Source organism: Oxyura jamaicensis, chromosome 6, assembly GCF_011077185.1.
Source record: "Oxyura jamaicensis isolate SHBP4307 breed ruddy duck chromosome 6, BPBGC_Ojam_1.0, whole genome shotgun sequence".
NCBI classification, from domain to species: Eukaryota; Metazoa; Chordata; class Aves; order Anseriformes; family Anatidae; genus Oxyura; species Oxyura jamaicensis.
The window spans coordinates 25,698,534-25,718,645 of record NC_048898.1 but is presented as its reverse complement, the minus strand read 5'-3'; the positions used below and the strand labels follow the sequence as shown (position 1 = coordinate 25,718,645).

The 20,112-nt window shown below is 37.3% G+C and overlaps 1 protein-coding gene and 1 long non-coding RNA gene across 5 annotated transcripts in view; one reads left to right on the top strand and one right to left on the bottom strand.

Annotated features, from left to right (window-relative positions):
* Positions 1-20,112, bottom strand: part of RBM20 (RNA binding motif protein 20) — a 103,943-nt gene that overhangs the window by 71,635 nt on the left and 12,196 nt on the right. The window contains exon 1 of one of the 4 annotated variants that reach the window (XM_035330368.1): positions 9,359-9,483. The exons of the other annotated variants lie outside the window; for them this stretch is intronic. Coding sequence (XP_035186259.1) covers positions 9,359-9,372 — 14 coding nt within the window. The 5' untranslated portion in view covers positions 9,373-9,483. Of the gene's footprint in view, positions 1-9,358; positions 9,484-20,112 lie in introns of those variants that run through there. 4 annotated transcript variants of the gene reach the window in all.
* Positions 5,731-8,797, top strand: LOC118169242. Its single transcript, XR_004751975.1, has 3 exons — positions 5,731-5,861; positions 6,115-6,257; positions 8,680-8,797. It is a non-coding gene; the product is annotated as an uncharacterized LOC118169242 (long non-coding RNA).

Below are 20,112 nucleotides of genomic sequence, written 5' to 3'. Positions count from 1 at the left end.
AGGTAAGAAAATGACTTTTGGTCAAGAGCGTCAGATGATACAGCAATCTCATCAAGGCATCTCCTAAGAAATATCACCCATTGCTCTCCATAAACACAAGGCTGGTTTGCCTATATTCAGTTACAAGCAGAGAAGGATAATTAAACAGTTCATGATATGGAAGGGCTAAAGCATGTGTAATCTTATTTATATTCCCTGCACCTGTGTTTTCTATGGTTTAAATTATAATACTGATCTTTTAAACTCACTCAGGGAGTATCCCAGTTCATTCACATGAGAGAGAGTAATATGTTCCATTTTTAATCAATACTTTAATGAAAATGGATGCAACATATTGTATAGATTTACCAGTAGCCAGATACATATTGGCAAATTACTATTAAATCGTTTTCTGCTGTCTCGAGGTAATCCGAGCATGCTCGGAACTACTCTGTGTGGCTGTTTCACTTGGCCGTGTTACTCCTTTCCTTTGTTCTCCCCATGTGTATTGTCTCCTCTGTTGTGCCTCAACTCACATTACTTAATTCCCACTATTATGGGAACCTCCTGTAGCTCATCTTTCAAGCTGGACTGTAAACTCTACCCGCTTAAGCCAGGACTGCATTTTCCAACGCTCGGAGCAATGAAACCACACAATCCTTGTTAAAACCCCTCTAATCCTTAACAAAGTCTTTGAGGTAGAGGCAAGCACTGCTATCGGATCTGCACAACAGCACCGAGACCTCTCAGCCGCCCTGCAGCCCAAGCAGTAGCGATACCGAACGCAGGAGTGCTGGCCACAAGGCTGCGGGTGTGCGGCACCGGCAGCCCCATGCTCTGCTGGGCTGACTGCCCACCCTCCTGGCTGGCAGCCGGCCCCACGAGTGACAACGCAGCATGTCCACGGCAAGGTGGGTAACACGGCAGGTTGGTCACAAAGCGCCTGTGCTTTTTTCCAGGGCTGACAGATCTCTCCTGCCCTAAAAACCATGGGAAAGGGCGTCCACAGCCTCATACTTTCACTTACTTCTTACACTTTCACTCAGTTATTGCATTATAATGACAGATTATTTCATTATCTGTAATTTCAGCCTCCCTCTATTCCAGTCATTAATCTTCATAGATTACAGGAGTTACCAGATCTATCCCAAATATTTTGGTCTTAGGTATCTCTGGAAAAACAAACACACAAAAAAAAAAAAATCAGAAAAAAAATCTGTTTGGATATAAAAATCAAAAGGAATCCAAGACAAAGTCTATTTTTCAGAGCAGCCAATTAGGTTCAAGTCTCAAAATCCAAAACACTTAAAAGCCAAGAAAAAATAATCATCATCATCCACAGAAGGAAGATGAAATTGTATGATGTACGGGAGAGATTCCTGATATATGTGACAGCTCTGTACTTCCATTCAGTATTAATGGGTACGTAAAAGACTACTATACTTTTGTGTGGAGAACACCTTCCCTGAACTAAAACAACAAAAATGATTCCATAAAGGATAGGGATGGCTTTACAGATGAAAAAATGAAGTCCTTTCTAGATCTCTAACTCTTGCAAACAAAAAAAGTTTCGATCATTGCAAATTTTTTAACGCAACATTAAAATACTGTAAAATTTAATCGATTGACTTGTGCATTATAATATGTGGATTGATGATAATTAACAATATTATGTAATATACCTTTTGTATATACCCCAAAATATAATGACAAATGCATCAAAGAACTGACATGAAAGGCTCACATTTTTCCAACGGCTGTAGTATACTGACATTTAATTATAACATCAAAATGTTTTTGCATTTGTTCTCAGTACCCTTTGGACAGTACAGAATGCTGCTTACTGAGTGCAGTGAGGATTTCAGGAAAATTTCCTTCGTTGCCAGCATTAATATTAATATATTAACTTCAAAGAAACAGAAATTATGTAACACTGTAACCACCGTCACATATTCATGAAATGCCTTGTTTGAGTGATTCATTGTTTTTGCTTACCCCATTCTTGGTCTTTCATCTTTCCCATACTTTTGTTACACTCTGCCTCTCAGGAGTATAGAAATATACTTAAAAGCTACTTGAAAAATTACTTTGGAAATATAAACTTTGAAAAGGATTAAAAATTGCCAACTGAAGCTTGGCACCAGAGGTTACTATTTTTCAAAAACAAATTTTAACATAAACAATTTCCTTTAGCTCACAAATAATGAGATGGCTTTTATATTATGCAAGATGTTTCCACTCTAACAGCCCACATCCACGGAAATGTTCTCTGTACCTTTTTCCACCAAGCCAACAGAGTAGTAGTGGCTTCTGGCAGCGTGCAACTCGAATGCCCCAGAAGAGCAATACAGAAATTCAGATTTCTTTAAGGGCTAACAGCCGTACAGCAACGGAAAATAGTTTTAAGTTATAGCAAATATGATTACTGTTTCCCAAGTAAGTGGGAAAATTTCTGTTACATACAGTTTGTTTAACCATTACTGTTCCCCCTCCACCCCCCCTTTTTGCGGATACTTTATTTCACAGAAGAAAAAAATACAGCACATACCCTGTTTTAGATTATGGAGGATTACACAGCATTACGACTGACAGAAGAAAGTGAGGACAATTTTGTGATCCAGATTAAAAGTTCTTGTCACCAGGATTTTCCTCCCACCACCTAATTTCAGGATCTTTTCCATTTAAGATATTCCCTGTTTTTTAAATTTAAAGTAACCATATTCCCTGTTTTTTAAAGTAACCATTCAGTTTTATCTTTATTTGAAATTATGAAGTCGATACATCCAGTGCTAGCTACGTTTTCAGTATTTCAAAGACTTCTCTGTTAAAAAGGATGTAACCAACCCTTAGCTCTATTTTCATTTGTTGCGATTTAAAGACTTTCTAAGGAGACAGTTTTGTAAGAGATTAAACAAGCGTCCTTCTTAGTAATTGAGGATTGCTTCCAAAAGAATCACATTTTACAAGTTCACATCATTCAAACCAGTCCTCCTGAGGAAACAGCAGAACCTCGGCTGACCAAAACAAACAAACAAACAACCCATGAACATCCTCAACTTTTGGTATTTGCCATAAAAACTAATCAAGAATTAAAGCACTCAGCTGCCTCTTCATCTGCACTGCATATCCTCTGAAATACTCTATTTCAGTACTGAAAACATGAAACGCTTTGAAAATTCAGTTTGAAACACACAGTCGTGCTATCACAAATGATGAGCAAACACACAAGGCAGTTATTACCATACTCACCTACTGGTTTCAAGAACATATAATTACAAATCCGTCTGACAACCTTCCCACTACAGAGCTCTCCTGTGAGGTTTGAAATTCCAGAAATATAGATGACAGTAATCGCTTTTTTTTTTTATTATTACAGCTACTTTCTAAAATACATTACAAAATGTATTATGAACAATAATCTTTATTTCTGTCTTTAAACATACTACACATATTAATACACAGCTAATTGGGCCACCAATTTAAATAAAATTATAAAATAGAAAGCAGAACTTTTATATCATGCCTAGACATGCTTTATTATTGCTGTTCCTGATTTTTAGGAGTTTTAGAGTCAGCACATGGTAGCTCGCCATTGCTTCCCCGTTGCAAATGAAGGCACCCAACAAATGGTTTTGACATGACATGCAGTGACAGAAGAAAACTTTGAACAAATTAAACACTGCTACTTCTTTGAAACTGTTGACAAAATTCACCACGTGGTGACATCTTTAGTTGAAAACAAGATAGCTGAATAATCAAAAAGTCAAGAAAATTTTCCTTCCACCAACTGCCCACCAAAACACTTATTCTCCTTTTTCTTAGTTAGCCAATGATCTGAGTAAGTGGTGAATTACATTCTGCTAAAAGCTGGTTGATAGTACGACATACCTGGGCTGTTTTCACTTCACGTTGATCAGTGGGAACATTTTTAGGTTCTACTTAAAATGCTGAGCTATCTGTGCTCCTTCAGGCACAGAATGAACCTGTTACACAACCTGTTTGTGTGTTCTACATTCTCTGTCTTATTGGACAATCACACTAGTGAAATCAGCTTAACGAGAAGTTAATTTACAAAAATAAAGGCATAAATATAACGCACTTCCTTACAAAATTTTGAGTGGATACTGAAAGGAACTGAAAATTACTCTTTTTTTTTTTTTTTTGGTAACTTAAACATAAAATAAAAACAGAAAATATTTGTTGAAATGATTTTATTATTTTCCAAAGGAGAATTACTAGGTTCAGATTTTAGGTGCCAGACCCTGCAGTGGAAAATGTGTCCTAGCACTGCGCTCCCACACGACTCAGGAACCTGGCCCCTAAAGCATTTAATCTGTCAGAAATGAGCTCCAGAGAAAAGTGTCAAATGCTGGGTCTGGTAATTCCAGGTGTTCTCCAAACCATGTTAGCGTCACAGATGTAGTGGATTTTTACCCTTCCCCACATCCTGTTTTAAAAAGCAGATGTGGGGCTCCTGGGACCCTGACAGACAACTCTTTGTTCACACTTGATTGGAGGGCGTCCAAGCATTCTTGCTAAAGAAAACAGAGGTTTTGTGTCTCAATTGTGCTATGAAGGAAAAATCACTAATTCCATAGGCTCTTAAGGGGGCCAAGGTTACCAACACCTCCCTGGACTCTTTTCAGGTTATTTTTGTTTTGCTTCTCTGTTAAACCCAAAATGTTAATGTCAACAAATTTCCATGAATATAATTGCTCTAGGACTTAAAGTCCATTGACAAGACTTTGTTGGACTTGGGCTTCAAACTGTCCCACAACAGTTATTCATACAGGAAGATTTGAAACTAGATGCAACAAGATTATTTTCCTGCTCAATGAAGCCAAAATTTATATTTGTCCTGTAGTCATTTCATTAAGACTTCAATATTTATTGATTCTATGGGTTGTTTAACAAAGCTTAATATTGGACATTAGCATTTATTATGCTTAGATACCAGCGTGGGATTCCCCTACACATTTCCTCAAGCAAGAATCAGAGAAAGAACTTCTAATGCTGAAAAGAAAAACTTTACGCTACAACAGTACTTAGGAATGACAAACAAAACCCCAAACCAATGGTCTTTGCAACTTTATGTGCAAGCATGATTGTGAGAGCTGAACAGAAGTCTCTAAAAATGTATTTTTTTTATACAGACACACTCTGAAATATGATGAAGAGAGAGCAGGGAATATAAAATGTATTTGCATGTTCCTGGAAAGAAAGAGCTTATGCTCCCTGCTACTCTTTGCAGGTAATAATACAGAAGATATTTATTGGTGTATTAGGATTTTGTAAACTGCATAATTTGCTTAGTTATATGCCTATTACGTATATGCAGTGGGAAGAAAGATACCTATAAAGAACCATTCCAGAGCAAATTATTCTTAAGGAAGGTCATTATTTCTTGATTATATTAGTATGTCTCAACAATGAGTTGAGAGTATTTTTAAAATACAAATAATCCTCACCTGTGCCAACAAAGAGACATTTGATATATTCTACAAATGAGTAATTTACAGCTAAACTCCTTCACACGCTTGCTTAAGTGCTATCTGCAGTGGGTCATGGCACAACTGGGAAGTTTAGCTCACAGTTTAACAATTCCGGTCTTTTGATACACAGTGCTGCATCAGCAATATGACTGCTAGATTTTCTTTGCCTTTCCACTTACCAAGAAACATTATATTTAAACTACACTGAGTAAAATCTGCTACAGAAACCCACAATGCCACTGCTGTGCTATAGCTTTCACTCAAGCTAAAGTCAAGACAGAAAATCATGGCTCACTGTATTAGAGCAGTAACTCTGAGCAAAAGGACAGCCAGATACTACTCAAGGAAGCGACTGCATTCAGCACAGCTCTAATGCCCTGCTGACCTGCGGTATCTGCGTGATACATGAAAAGCCTGAGAGCTGCGGTTTTAGTAAATGTAAGAAGTCACCATGACAAGCTTAAACATAAGAAATGCAAAGTGTTGCAAAGGTTAAGCTATGTCTACTACCGAAATAGAGGCTTTTTAAATCCTCGAAGTTAGGTCGTTTAAGGAAGAAATCCCAGCTCTAACTGGAAACGCACAGAGGATCTGACTGGGACCAAAGAAGCTCATTCTGCAATGTCTTTTTCCGCCTTTTCAGTTTTCCCCTACACTTTCAGAGAGAGAGATTTTCAAGACAGATGAATGACACTAAGAAAAGACAAATTCCCTCCATATGTCAAGTCTACAGATCCACAAGCGACATGCAATCCACTGTAAAACAGACTGTACACTTTTTAACAGGTAAATGTTCTTATGTTTACTTATCTAGCCCTGGGAATCACTGGGGATTAATCTATGCTTAAAACCCATAGAATTAGAGAGTACTTCAGAGCAGTCTATGCTGTTAAATTCATATACTTTTTACAAGAGCACTTAAATTTACGTAGCCAGAATTACAAACTACCAAGACAAGTACTGACCAAGCTGTGTGATCCTGATTGTTTTATTAACAAAACAAGTAGAACTGCATGTATTTAATACAGGAGTAATGCTCACAGGGAGGACTGCAACAGAAACAATTGATCAGAGTAGTAATTAATGGGACACAGTGTCAATGTTTTCCTGAATGATACGAAGAGCTTTGCCCTTCCAGGAACAACAGGGGGATAATTAGGCTAAGATTTATTATGTCACTTTAAAATAATTCCTGTTTTTCAACTGAGTTGGTCACAGAAATTGTCTATACTGATTTAAATAAGTACTAAAAACAAGGAATATCTTCAGCTCTTCTTACTACTTTCTAATCTTAATCAGTATCAACACGTAGCACTTGTTTTTATTTGCTACAGAAATATTCTGAGTATTCTTTTGGCAGATTTCACAGTTATTTCCAGCCTTTTAAAACCAGTTTACACAAAACCGTGTGAGACAGACACTGCAAACCACTAAAACCGAAGCAGGCAGCAGTTAACGCCTTGACGATATCCAGGGGAGACCTCATAAATGAGCTGCTGCGCTGCGCAAACTGCCAGTGGGGTGACCCCGCTGTCACCAACTAAGAATTTATATTGAAAGATGAAAGAATTCCACAGTTTTTCTTTGTCCGAGGCAGTATTTACTCCTCATACCGAGCTTTACACCCGCTGCCCAAGATGATACAGATACATATGTTAAATACTATCTTGTGCCAGGTTACACTAATGCAAGCTCAAATGCATATTATTTATCAAATTAATTTTTTTCAGTATAATTCACCATCATTGCTGATAACACAATGATAGTTCATGTCAGTAGGCATAAAAATACCATTTTAGGTAGCACAAAAAAAACTCAGTAACCATTGAACAAAATGAAAATTTCAGGTAGCTGCATGAGAAAAATCTTCATGTAATACATTTCCCACAGTATGATTAAGTTGAAGAGAATGGGTCACCTTAAAAATTTTTAATAAGTACATTTTTACACACAGTCTGACTACATGGAAGAACATTTTTTTTATATGTATATATAATATGTAAGTTCATGTATTTTCACTTTATCCTCCAAAGTCCTGCTTAAATTTTGCAAACGTGTTTTTAGGTAGGGAACCATTTACTAGTTAAATGCCTCTATTGAATAAATTGATTCTTCTCTTTCCTTTTGCCTTCCCTCCCCAATAAAAGTTGTTACTATATGAAAAAGACTGAAAGCAGAGAGAAAATTATCATTTTGCCAAAGCCATCAATCATATTTACCCTGAGTGTTGTTCTAACAATAGGAAGCTATGCACAACTCTGAAATAGTTGTGTTTTTTTTTGTCTATACTCAAAAATTTAAAAACTCATAATTTCTCCTATAAGGGAGAAATCATTGTGTTTTATTGCTGCAGATTTCTTAAATTTTCAGTTAATTTGTTCACATTAATTTCTTCCAATTTTAAATTCAATACAAAAAAAGCCAGTTGAAGCCTACACTTTATTAGTTATGCAATTCTGCATTATTAGCCCACAAACACAGACAGAGCAGTAACTACCGTTAAACTGCTTTGCTCTTTTGACATTGCAAGGTTCACAAATTTGGGGCAGGGGGGAAGCATCAAGCTAAGACATTAAGCAGTAAAAAACAAAAATTGATTTAAGTATGTGAATGAATCTGGCTACTGCCAGACTCCAAAGACCACACACCTCTTCACGGTGTGAATACTTCACACAGAATTTGACCTCCTCCCTCTGTTCTTTATTTTCCTTCATATTATTCATATATATAACTACATATATGGTATATTATTATATTATATAGTATGTATATATTGTTTTTATTTATATTATGTGTATAATTGAGTGTCAGCTGCTTATCTAACAGTAAATCTAAAAAAGCACATGAATAGCTGTTGCTTAAATAAGTGTAATGTTCTTTAAAAACAAAAAACTTTTAATCAAATAATTCCCAAAGGCATCAGAAAAATATACTTTTCCTAAAAGTTTACCTACTAAAAATAAATAAATGAATATGCATACAAAATAGTTAATTTATTTATGCTTATTTAACCCTAATTTATGCATTTCATACATTTCCCTAACAAAGTGTCTTGAAGGTGACATGGTTTTCTATGAATTCCTGGTCTCTCTGATAGTGTACTTCCCCAGTCTTTTCCCATACTCCTGTGTCTCACTGAGCCTTACTAGCAACTTTAATGAGCATCCTTAAAAATAGAAAAGGAATTTCCATGACTTCTCCTATCTAGGTATTTTAAATACCAGCACTATCAAGCAGTCACTCCAGGACCCAGGAAGGATAAGGATATGTTGTCAACAAAAGGAAAAAAAGAGATAAGGTCTTTGGAGTCCACCCCCTGACCTGACAAAATCCAGGACTTGATACTGGTCTCCAGGTCAAAAATAGACCGTCTGAGAGCAGCAGAGAACACTTGCACGGTTATCGCAGAGTTACTTGTTTTGCAGACCATATTAAGCACTTCATATGATGGCATCTGAATCTGCTGCAGCACATTTGAGAACAACTTCTCTGAACCACATTTGAGAAAAAACATATTCATCAAGGGCAATAGGAACAAGAAAAATAAATCCTACCTTGAGGTCCTTTCTCTTGTTCATGTGCATTATCCTTTCAACAGAAGTAGATCTTTTCCTTACAAAGACAACCACTAGCATTACACTCACAGCAAGAATTAAAACAAAAAACAAAACAAAAAAAAAGAGACCTTCATCTGCCTTTTGCTAATCTCCACAATATTACACATTATAAACATAAATGCTTCTTACAGAAGATCTAGTAGCCACACGTAGCAGTAAGATACCCTACTGTCCTCTTCACTTTTATGAGCTTATAAAAGAAATATTAACTATGAAATGTTACTCAAAGTAATTATCATAAACCAATATCACTTTAAATGAATACACTACCTTTTCTGATTCATTATCTTTGCTTTTGAGTTTTTCCTCTTACTGATAAGAATTCAGCAATTCCCCATGTTCTTGCTGAGCACTCACATAGGTTAGCAAGGTTCGACTGCGTGCGTTGTTCGAGCCAGTATAGCTTAAATCTCAGCCAGCCAGGAAGCCAGGCAGATAAGCGCTGGCCTATTGAAAGTTTATCTTTTGAAAGGGAACAAGGTGCTTGAACTTAAGGCAAGAATAGTCTGTATGTTCACATTTTGTCACAGCCCATAGGTTAAAATATACATATAGTAAATGTATTAACAGAAAGATAATAACTAGATGCTATTAATTAATAATAAATTAATTTCACCAAACAAGTATTAGACCCATTCTTTTTCCATTGCAGAATTTTAGAATTTCATAACACAATTAAATACACCAGTTTCTGATATATTCAATTTCAATAATAGAAAGTAGGCATGCTTTTTAGCTGAGATTGAGTTCTTTGCAAGAGTAGAACAAAGTTGTTTTTTTTTTTTGTATGTTTGTTTTGTTTTCCTTTTTAAGACTATTTTACATAAGAAACCCTTTTTCAAGATTTTTTGTTTGTGTTATTTAAAAATGGGATGTTCTAGTTTTGGATTTTATAAAACAAGTACACACTAGATTTTTTGTATAAAAAATCCCAAACCCAAGAAAAATAAAGAAAAGCTGAGAAACCAGAAACTAAGTTCTAAAAATGCCCTCTGAAGTTGCAATTATTTGAGGAATTCTGCATTGTGACTAGAATGCATGGCTGCATATATTTTCACCCCAAAAAATGACGAAGAATGATTTTTAAAAGCAAAAAATAAAAAAAAAGAAAAAAAAGAAAATTAAAATTAAAAGAAAAAAATAATCAGCCATTTGTATTCTACTATAAATACTTACTGAAAGAAAATTCTACCAAAAACCTTCATGAACCTCATAAATAACTAATATTTGACTTTCCAACCCTTCATGTATAGTAGGATTCCAAGGTAATAAATAGCGATAAGAGAAGTTTCAAGAAATCAAGGGGTAAGAATCATCTACATAAAGTTACTGAAAGGACATGTATTATTTGGTATTACTTAGCTAGCCACATTTGACAAAGTATCAGTATAGAACAGAATGAAACCCCTTATTAAATCAGCAGCTGAAATTAGAATTATTCCACTTTTTTTTTTTTTTTTCCAAATGTACATTCCCTCTCATTAAAATATTTGTCTTCACACATTTATATCCATCTGTTATTTCTAAGCCTGGTTAAAAATAAAACAAAATAAATTGCTGAACATTAAAAAAAAATGTCTTTTTTTTTTTTTTTCCTTGTAAGTGCTCTGAAAAATAACTCAAAATAGCACTGTGGAATTCAGGCATGCCTAAATAGCTTTCATGTTATATATGTTTAGCTTGCAAGTAATGATGAATTTGACCTGCCAGTTTCCCAAAGAGACTTACGTTGCCAGGAAAACAATCTCCTGCTTTTAGAAGACAGTATGTTTTGTTTGTGTGCCATTGGAAAAAAGAAACAAATCTTCTTGATGGGGCACAGACAAAACATGTTTTCCTTATATATATACACATTTAAACAAGAATGGAAAAGAAGAATTTAAAATAACAATAAGCCATTATCTCTCAGAAAATAACAGCTACTTGAACTAATGATTTACATTTATGTATTTAACATGTCTGGAGAATAAGCACAAAAATAGCACATTTTTGCACGTGCCTTTGAGACCAGAAATACTCCGATAAGAATGAATGTGAGACACTTGCGTTTAATATAATCAGAAAATATCTAATTACAGTAAAATTATCTGATGTGCAACAGTATGTTAATGTTGGCCAATAAATAACACAACAGATAACAGTCATGAAAGCAATTACCCATTTTGCTTGTCCCATCCACATTGCTTCTTTCTGCAGCTGTCATTCCCCACCTAACCAGCTCACAGGACTCTCTGCATAGAGCAAGACAGCCAGCTTGTTTTTGCCTCGAGGTTAACTACTACCCATGGAAAAACTAGGCAATACAGTTTGGTAATCTGTTCTATGAGTTCTGTAAAATATATATATATATATATATACATATATATATATAAATATATAAATATATGCATTATACACACATTTTTCCTGCAATTAGCATAAGAGACTAAACAGATCGTGGGGGCTTTGTTTGCGTGGTTTTGGTTTGGTTTTCATTTTTTCTTTTTTTTTATTTAAACACTGAAGACACATATATTCTGTGCACTTTTGCTCCCACCCTACCCCCTGCAATTTGGCTCTTTTTCAGGATAGAACAAGCAGATGGGTATCAACTAATACATCCGTTTGTCACTTGACTGCTTCATAAAAACCTCCACCTTTAAACAGAAAAAGTGACTAAGGAAACTAAGCAATTTATGCAGGACTGGTTCATAGTTTTCTGTGTATCTTTCCGATAACAATTGTTTGACATAACTGATTTAATTAAAGCTATTGTAAGGAAACGACCAAAAAATACAGTGATTAAAGCACTACTGAATAATAAAAATTGCCTAACTGGGATTTATTAGAAACTGAGGGCTGAGGTGAGAAGATCAATGCAATAATTACGTACTTTAAAGAATGACCTGCAACATTAAAAAAAAAAAATGTATATGCACCTGAATAACTTTTAAACTAATATTGCTAAAATGATCTCATGTTATTCCTGCAACTGGAAAGTTACTTGAAAATATTTTAACTATATTATGCATAAATAATTTACTTCTAGACTGACAGTTTTTACACTTACAGATACGTTTTCTCTCAAAATGAGCAGAAGATTGTAAATATCACAAACCATATGAGGAAGACTTTTAAAGACTGTGTTTCAATCGACTGCCTTTCATGCTGGCTCAGCCACTTTAAGCTGTGATGGATTTTTAAAAGCTGTTCCAATATATCAAAATCAACCTCGGAATATCTTAACAAATTTCTCAAGTTTCTATGACTAATACTGTATCACAGACTTGATAGTTACAGGCTAAACACAACCCTGACCTTTTGCGCTTATGGCTATGAGACCTGCGGAACGCCCGCTGAGCTATATGGCTAAGAGACCTGCAACGTGCATACTGAGCTAACAAAATCTATGTTTACAGCAGTGTTCTGCAATGCCAAAAATCCGTCAAGGCAGGATTTTGGTTTGCCTTATACAATTTCTTTAAAATATGGAGTCACTGCTCCTCCCCTGGAAGAGAATGTCTCCCACCTTCATCAACAAACCCAGTGCTTTTACAGTAGAGACAACATAGTGCTAGAAAGATGCTTGTAATAAAGGATTTTCAGACCTTTAATAAATGTTACATTTCCAGAACAAAAAGTTCTCTCTATGAGCTCTGGGCTCTCTCAGACAGCCAAAAGCTGAAATTCACTCCCATTTTCTTAACCCAAGTCAGTGGGTTGGCTTTCTGAGCAGAAACTTCACCAGGAGTCAAAGTTGTTGTGACTTCTCTATACAGTATTTCCTACCAAAGGGAAAAAGTGATGGATATTTCTGCTTTGTATTACATACACAGGGTTTAGCTGATGAGGAAGAAGCAGCCAGTTCTTACACAAAAAAGTGAAAACCTTGGCTTAGTAGAGGAGAAATTAGGGATCTGGCAGATCAGGATATGAGAGGACATCAGGAAGGTTAATGAGATTTTATGTGGGAGAAAACCTGAAGGAAAAGCTGCTGAGAGATAGGGAAAAAAGGGAGAAGGGCTGTGGAAATAAATGTACAAAAATGCTGTCCTTTCAGGACCCTTTCCCTGCTCTGTCCTCATCATGGAGAGCCCATTTTCTACACAGCCTTTACAGAAGACACAGAGAAAGAGGCATAGAGGCTACGTAACACCGAGCATCGCAGCCCTTCCCATGGACTTGGAGGAATAGTAAATGAAAAATGAAATTAGCTCTCAGCTATTCTTCAATTTCCAAAAGCCACCACCATTAATTTTGTTTCACACGACAAGGCATGCAAATCAGAATGACAAAGCACATTCATCACCAGCAATGCTGCATCCAGCAAAGACAGCTTGAGTCAATAAATAAGCCTGGCCTGAGTGAATATGAACAACAAACGCTCCTTACAGGCAGCCAAACCGAAGATCATCAGGAAACTGTAAAATGAGACATCCACCATGTAAACCTCTCCTCGTTCCCTCTTCCCATACAAGGGGATGTTTTGGTACTGAGCTGTGGAATTCCCCAGAGACACGATAAAGGAAAAATAAAAGCATCCTCCAGCCCAGTAATGCCGTGCGTGATAAAAACCATACGAGGAAGTCATCTGGTAAAACAAGCAAGCATGGCACAACCATTGAAACTAGGGTTATGTTAGAAGCTGTTCTTTTCTCCAGAGCATTTTTCAGCTCCTGTTCCAGGCCTCCTTGCCTGAATGCCTATGGACAGAGCAGAAGGTGCCGATTAGCAATCTGCAGCCTACCGATGGCAGCCTACAAGCAGCTGCTCCCTGGATGATGAGACCACTGCAAGATATTAAATCCATTTCAGGAAGTTTTCTCATCCTTTACAGAAGCTGGTTAATACCATGTATTTATGTATCTCTTACTCTTCTCTGCAACCCATTTTTCCTGGGCTTAATCAAAGGGTAGGATAGCCTGAAGAAGTGCCTACAAAATCCACTCCACAGGACAACTGCCAGTGGATCGAAACCTCCTACCACAGTCCTAATCTCCCTTAAAGACTTCTTGGATGCAGGTTCAAGTGAGAAAATCTACACAGCTGGATGTCAGGATACACCAGGAGCTTTCATTCCCCTTGTACTCCTCAAATAATGCCTCTGTACAGCAAGACTGCACCTGTCCCAGCACAGTACCCCGACGCCTTCAATTAACGCTGAGAAAATCCTGAGCTAAGTGCCTACTTAAACTTGATGGGTTTGACATTCAGATGATGGTCTATGAGCCTAATAAAAGCACCAGTTAGTAAACAACATTATCGCACAAACATCAGCAGAATTATGAGCAACTGCAAGCTGCAATTAAGTTGAATTTAGCCACCGTGCCCACACAACTAGCAGTGTGGTTGTTTCCGATCAACCCAAACAATAAACATTCCCATTGCTTCTCCAAAGATCAAGAATGGGAATTACTGAGTGCTGCTAGAGAAATTTATAGCTGAATAGATGCAAACTACCTTACAGCCCTTAGGAAAATGGACTTCATTCACCAAAGCATAGTAGAGCTAGCTAATCCAAGTCGCATATCTAGTTCTTGCAGAGCTTTGAGAAGCAATCAATCTTCTGGCATTCACCAACAAGTGATTTGTTAATCTGCAGTTTTCACAACATAATAAGGAACATATGAATTAACAAGTTATTTTCTAATAGTCTCTTGGTTACTTATTGGGTATGACAGAGTATGTGGTGCAGTGAAACTGGACAGTATAGGTTACGTCACGTTCTGCCATCTGGAAAACATTACAAGATAATCACTAATACTGTGAAGCCTCCTGAATCCGTTCTTCATATATAATATAGCCATTTGAGCTCTGAAGAGTGATTTGTAAAATATGTTACTGTAATCCTAAGTAGGATATTGTTTTAAATAAAACCCATATCTAAGTACAAATTTAAATTTCAGCTTACATCCTTAACCAGTTACGCACCGATGCAAATCTCCACTGATAAATTGTCTTGCTAAATCCATTCTTGCAGTGGATTAGTTAGCTCAGAGAAACGATACTGGGGTATAGTTTTTCAGGACCAGCAAGGTGACTTGAAGATTCCCCAGTGGTGAGCAATTTCTGTTCAGCATGCGGTAGGATTCAAGATCGTGCTGGCCCTTGATGGCAGCACAGGAATTTAAGGTCACTGTCCCTGACCACTCAGAGAGTGGTCCCTGTGCTGGTAGGGGCAGAAAGGACTGCTCATGGGCAGCTGCTGAAGGCAAAGGCTACGTAAAGAATGTACCAGGGAGCAACTCAACAGCCAACCCTGTGTTTCATATAGTCATAGTCGCCTGTAATATTGCCTGCTCTCCCCAGGAGGAATGCCCAGCATCGCCTGTTATTTCTGGCCCATGATGAGCATGCTGCGGAGCTCGCTCCCGCCACGAGAGAAGCCGGACGTGCCCCTTGCCAGCAAGGGACTAGCACCACTTCTGTCATGTGAAGCAAAGTTTATACAACAGCACTTAGATCCATTTCTGTGGAACTTGCTCCATGGCTGAAAGCCAGCACGGGTCAACAACCCGCAGCGGTTTCATATCATAGTGGATCCCTTCACAGACAGCCCGGGGCTGACGGATCCCACTGTGCTCTTCACAGCATTTTTTTTTTTCCAGGAAGACAAAGACAAGCCCCTGACAAGGCTATCTGCGAAGAGCTCAGCAAATGAGACCTCTGGACTGGCTTTCCCATACAGCATTCCTATTTTACTTTCAAGCCTTCAGTATCTATAAGACGATATGCCACAGGGATATTACCCACACCTCAAGAAAATATTTAGGTATGTATGTGTGTATGTATATGTGCACACACACTATAACTACATATAAATATATATTTATATAGAGAGAGATAAGTATAGATATAAAGCCATGTTCACACAACGTTCTCAGCAGCTAAACTCTGCCACAACCACAAACGTTCAAACAATCAGGTCACGCTAACCTAATCACAAATTATGAATGTATGAATGCGGTAAAAATCATGGACGGAGTACCTGACAGAAATTGCTGTAGAAGTGACATCATGCAATAAGCCATGTGATAATCTGAAATCTCAGCCAACAGAAAAGGCAAAGGATCAGGGGGAATTTGGAACAGTTCTGGTTTGCCTGTTTTTAAAATGTCTTAAAAAGACGAAGACAGTTTCCATCATATTCATGCATTCCAACATTCATGCTTTGACCTAGACTGTCCCAGAAATGTGGTAAGAAACAAGTGGACCTTTTGGACAATGCAATTTGTTGTATACAACATTGTTCTAACACAGCTCTTACATGACTGGAGAACACAACAGCTGTGTGGGAGGTCAAAATGAAGAATTAATTTGTTGGAAAAAGTTAGCAGTAATAATAGCTAAAATTGCAAATGTTCTGTAAAATAGGAGCGAGTTAAATAAATAAAACTGTATTTAAGTACCCAAACACACATGCATCAAAAAACATATGTGCACATAAAAATAAGAGTTTATATATTACATTACATATATATAATGTTCAATAATGTTGGGATGCTTTCTATTCCACCTGCACAATATGCCACACAACATATTACTTCCCTATGGTTTTCCCCAGTTGTTATCAGATCAGGTGACAAGAATCTCTCTATTAGTTTTGTATGCTTTAGTGAACACCACTTTATTACCTAGCTCTTTAGTTTTATTATCCACTTAAATAAATACATTTCATGTATCATATTTGATTTGCTCAAACTGCTAAAAAAAAAAAAAAAAAAAAAGAGAGAAAGAGAGAGACAGAAACACTTTTTAAGTTCTGCAGTAATGTAATCCAATCTATCGAACAGGATGTTAGAGAATTTAGTGTTTGCTTTAAAATGAGACAAAGCTGGTAGGATATTTTTTAACTGGCATGGCAATCGTATAATGGCTCACTTGGCCCTGTTGAGAAATGCACTTTTCAGGACGTTTAAAAGTACAATCAGCATTTCTACTGGATTTGCACTATACCCATAAAGTTCTCCTTTCCATTTCAGTACTATGATCAATTCTAAATGTAACTGTTGTGTTTATCTTCAGCTTACCTTTAACAGATGAGCACTACTAAATCAAAGGCTGTCCAAATTTCCTACCCTGGATTAATATATACATAATGGCTGCTTGCCCATGGCTGGGAATCCTTCTGATCACTTAATGCTGTCAGGTGCCTCATTTCTAATGGTGAAAACATAATCTAAACTTCCAGAGGACAAATTCTTCAGGCTCCATTTCAAGTGCAGAAGTATTTGAGCACAGTTAAAACCCACTGATCTGGTCAAGACTCAGGCACAAACACAAGCGCACTGAAGCAATGGGGCTTCAGTGAAATAGTACCATAACAAAGCTCATTTACAAGAAATAAAAATATTTTTAAAAATGGAATATTGAAAGCTAAATAGCAGCAGATGTAGACAGAGATGACAGCAGAAAAAGTTTTGTGGGTACTGCCAGTGTAATGTTTCTGATATTGGACTACAGTCTGCAGTAGGAAAAAAAAAATCTATGAATGTAATCAGCCTTGTGAAAACCACATTGTTTAGGTGAACATCATGTCCATATTTAACTCTAAAAATGCAGCTTTTCATTCATGACAGAATTATGTCACTCACTTGTATGTTAGAGGCCTATATGTTTATTTGCCAGAGGTAAAACACTCACAAATCTCTGCTGACAAGTTTTCAATCTGAAATCAAAACCAGGCAAAAAGACAGGATGGAGCAAACAGCGGGGCAGTGGCCAACCCAGCCAGGAGGATTTACACAAGAGATGGTTTTCCAAGAGTTTTCTGGAGAGGACACAGAGGGGGTGGAAGCTTGGAACAAATTCACGGGTGGGCTGTTCCAAGCCCAGAGACTGGCACGCAAAGAGTCCAGGAGACCACAGCTCCAAGTCTGAGTTACTTAACATCACTGTCTGGCTGCCCAACTATACTGCCACTGAACACCACGAATAGCAACATGGTTCTCACCAGCAACACAAATGTGCTGTCATCCAACACCCAAGCATAAGAAATCTCGGGTATTTCTGGTAAGTGAGGAGTGAGATATGTGGAAGCACACCAATCAGGTCAGCAGCACGTGGAAATTGCCTGGGGAGATGGAACCACACTTACTGCCCTCCCTGAGCACCAGCCACCCTAAGGACAGTCTGCAGCAAACAGTTTACTCACTCATCTGTCAGAGGTGGGACTAAATACAGACTCCGTCCCATATGCACACTCCAGGAGTATTTGGACATTAAAGGAAACGTCTTTAAAAGCTTATCAACTCGCCCAGCTTCAGATCAGTATGTGACAAAACACAAATGACATGATATAAAGGAGCTTGAGCACTACGTGACTGGCACATAGGAAACCACAGGGAAGACTTGAGGATGTCTGATGGCACAGGTGCTCCTACCGACAAACACAAAGAAATTGGGAAAAGATGGAGATGTACGGATTCTAAGCATTGTTCAAAATAGAAAAAGACAGACAATAGGCAGTTCCAAAAGAAAATTCAAAGAAACGTGCCTTTTTATTGTGAAAGGGTCTAGTTCTGAAGAAGTACCACTACCCTTGGTGCAAGAGAAATGCAGGCACAGCCTGTGCTTCAAACACCTGATAGCCAGGGAAATCCAGGAACAGATGCCACAGGGAACAGACAGACAGACGCCCTTTGCCCGTTGTACCTCTGGGTGCAAGGACGGATTCTCAGCACAGTGTTAACAGGACGGTGTGTTACCAGCACTGCGCAGGGAGATGATTTGAAGGAGGAAAGCACACCCTCTGCAGGCTAAAAGTAAGCGGCTGGAGAACATTATTTCTGCGAGCAAAGAGCACTCGATTTCAACAAAGATATTTGATACACATTTTTCATAGATTCGCTGAAACACAGGAAGATGAATTCAATATATCCAAATCAGTAGAAGAGTGGCAAATCTGTGATTTATAAGCAGTTCCACAGCATTTCATGCACTGGGGTCACACCAGCCCTTCTATTCAAGCACGAAGGAAAAGGAAGAGAAATAAAATAAATAATATATTAAAAAAAAAAAAAAGCTTGCATAGAACAAAAGATGAAGAAAAAAGCAACAAAGCATTTTCAGCAGTTACATCATTTTGTATTATTATGGTCAAATGAAAATTATTATTTTTTCTTTTCTCTCTTTTTTTTTTTTTTTTTTTTTAAACTGGGCTTTTTCATATTTTCCAGATCATCATTTAGTTGCCTTTTTTTTTTTTGGAAACAGATACAAATGGGTTTTAAACACTTACCATGAAACTTCCATCACCGTAAATAACTACAGAACTACAAATTAAGTATAAAATTAATTAAACATTAACAAAAGAAAAATATACACTTTTCCAGTGTGTCCATAGAAATGATGAACATAATTATAGCTCAGCAATTTGAGAAGAGAATATTTTGAATAAGTAGGTAATTAAGTTAAGAGAGGCCTAAAGAAAGATTTCACACTCACATTCGTATGCTGAAGCAGTTTAAAAATAGAGGGTAAGAACTGCCTGACTTCACCTTTTAATTTTAGCTGGGTGATGAGCTGGTCCCAAAGACAGAAAGGCACAGCAGGATTTTTTCTCTGCAAAGTGCCCTTCGTATTTTTATGTGAAGGAAATGCAGTCTGTTCTATTAATAACCTGCTATAGCTCTAGATAAGTCTAGGCACCCTTTCCATCAGGAAAAAAAGTTCTGTTTTGAGCGTACAAGTGATTCAGAGTAACAAAGATATACACAAGTTGGAGAACCTCCCAACTGCCCTGGCTGCTTCACAGTTAAATGAAGTCCACACAGGAGCAGACATTTAGCTTTCCCATCAGTCACCTCTTGCAATTACTAAAACTGTGAGCACACCGCTTTGCTCTCATGAGGAAGAAAATGACCAAGTTTGCACCCTGAGATAATTTTAACTTAATTCTCATTTTAATTAATGTCTGGAAAAACAAACGTTGATACCATCTATCCAAAACTACACTGCAGAAAGAGGGGGGAGTTGCTTAACATAATGCCAGCATAACGCCTAGACTCTCCCAAACAAGCAGGGAAAAAGCAAAGCACAGTTTC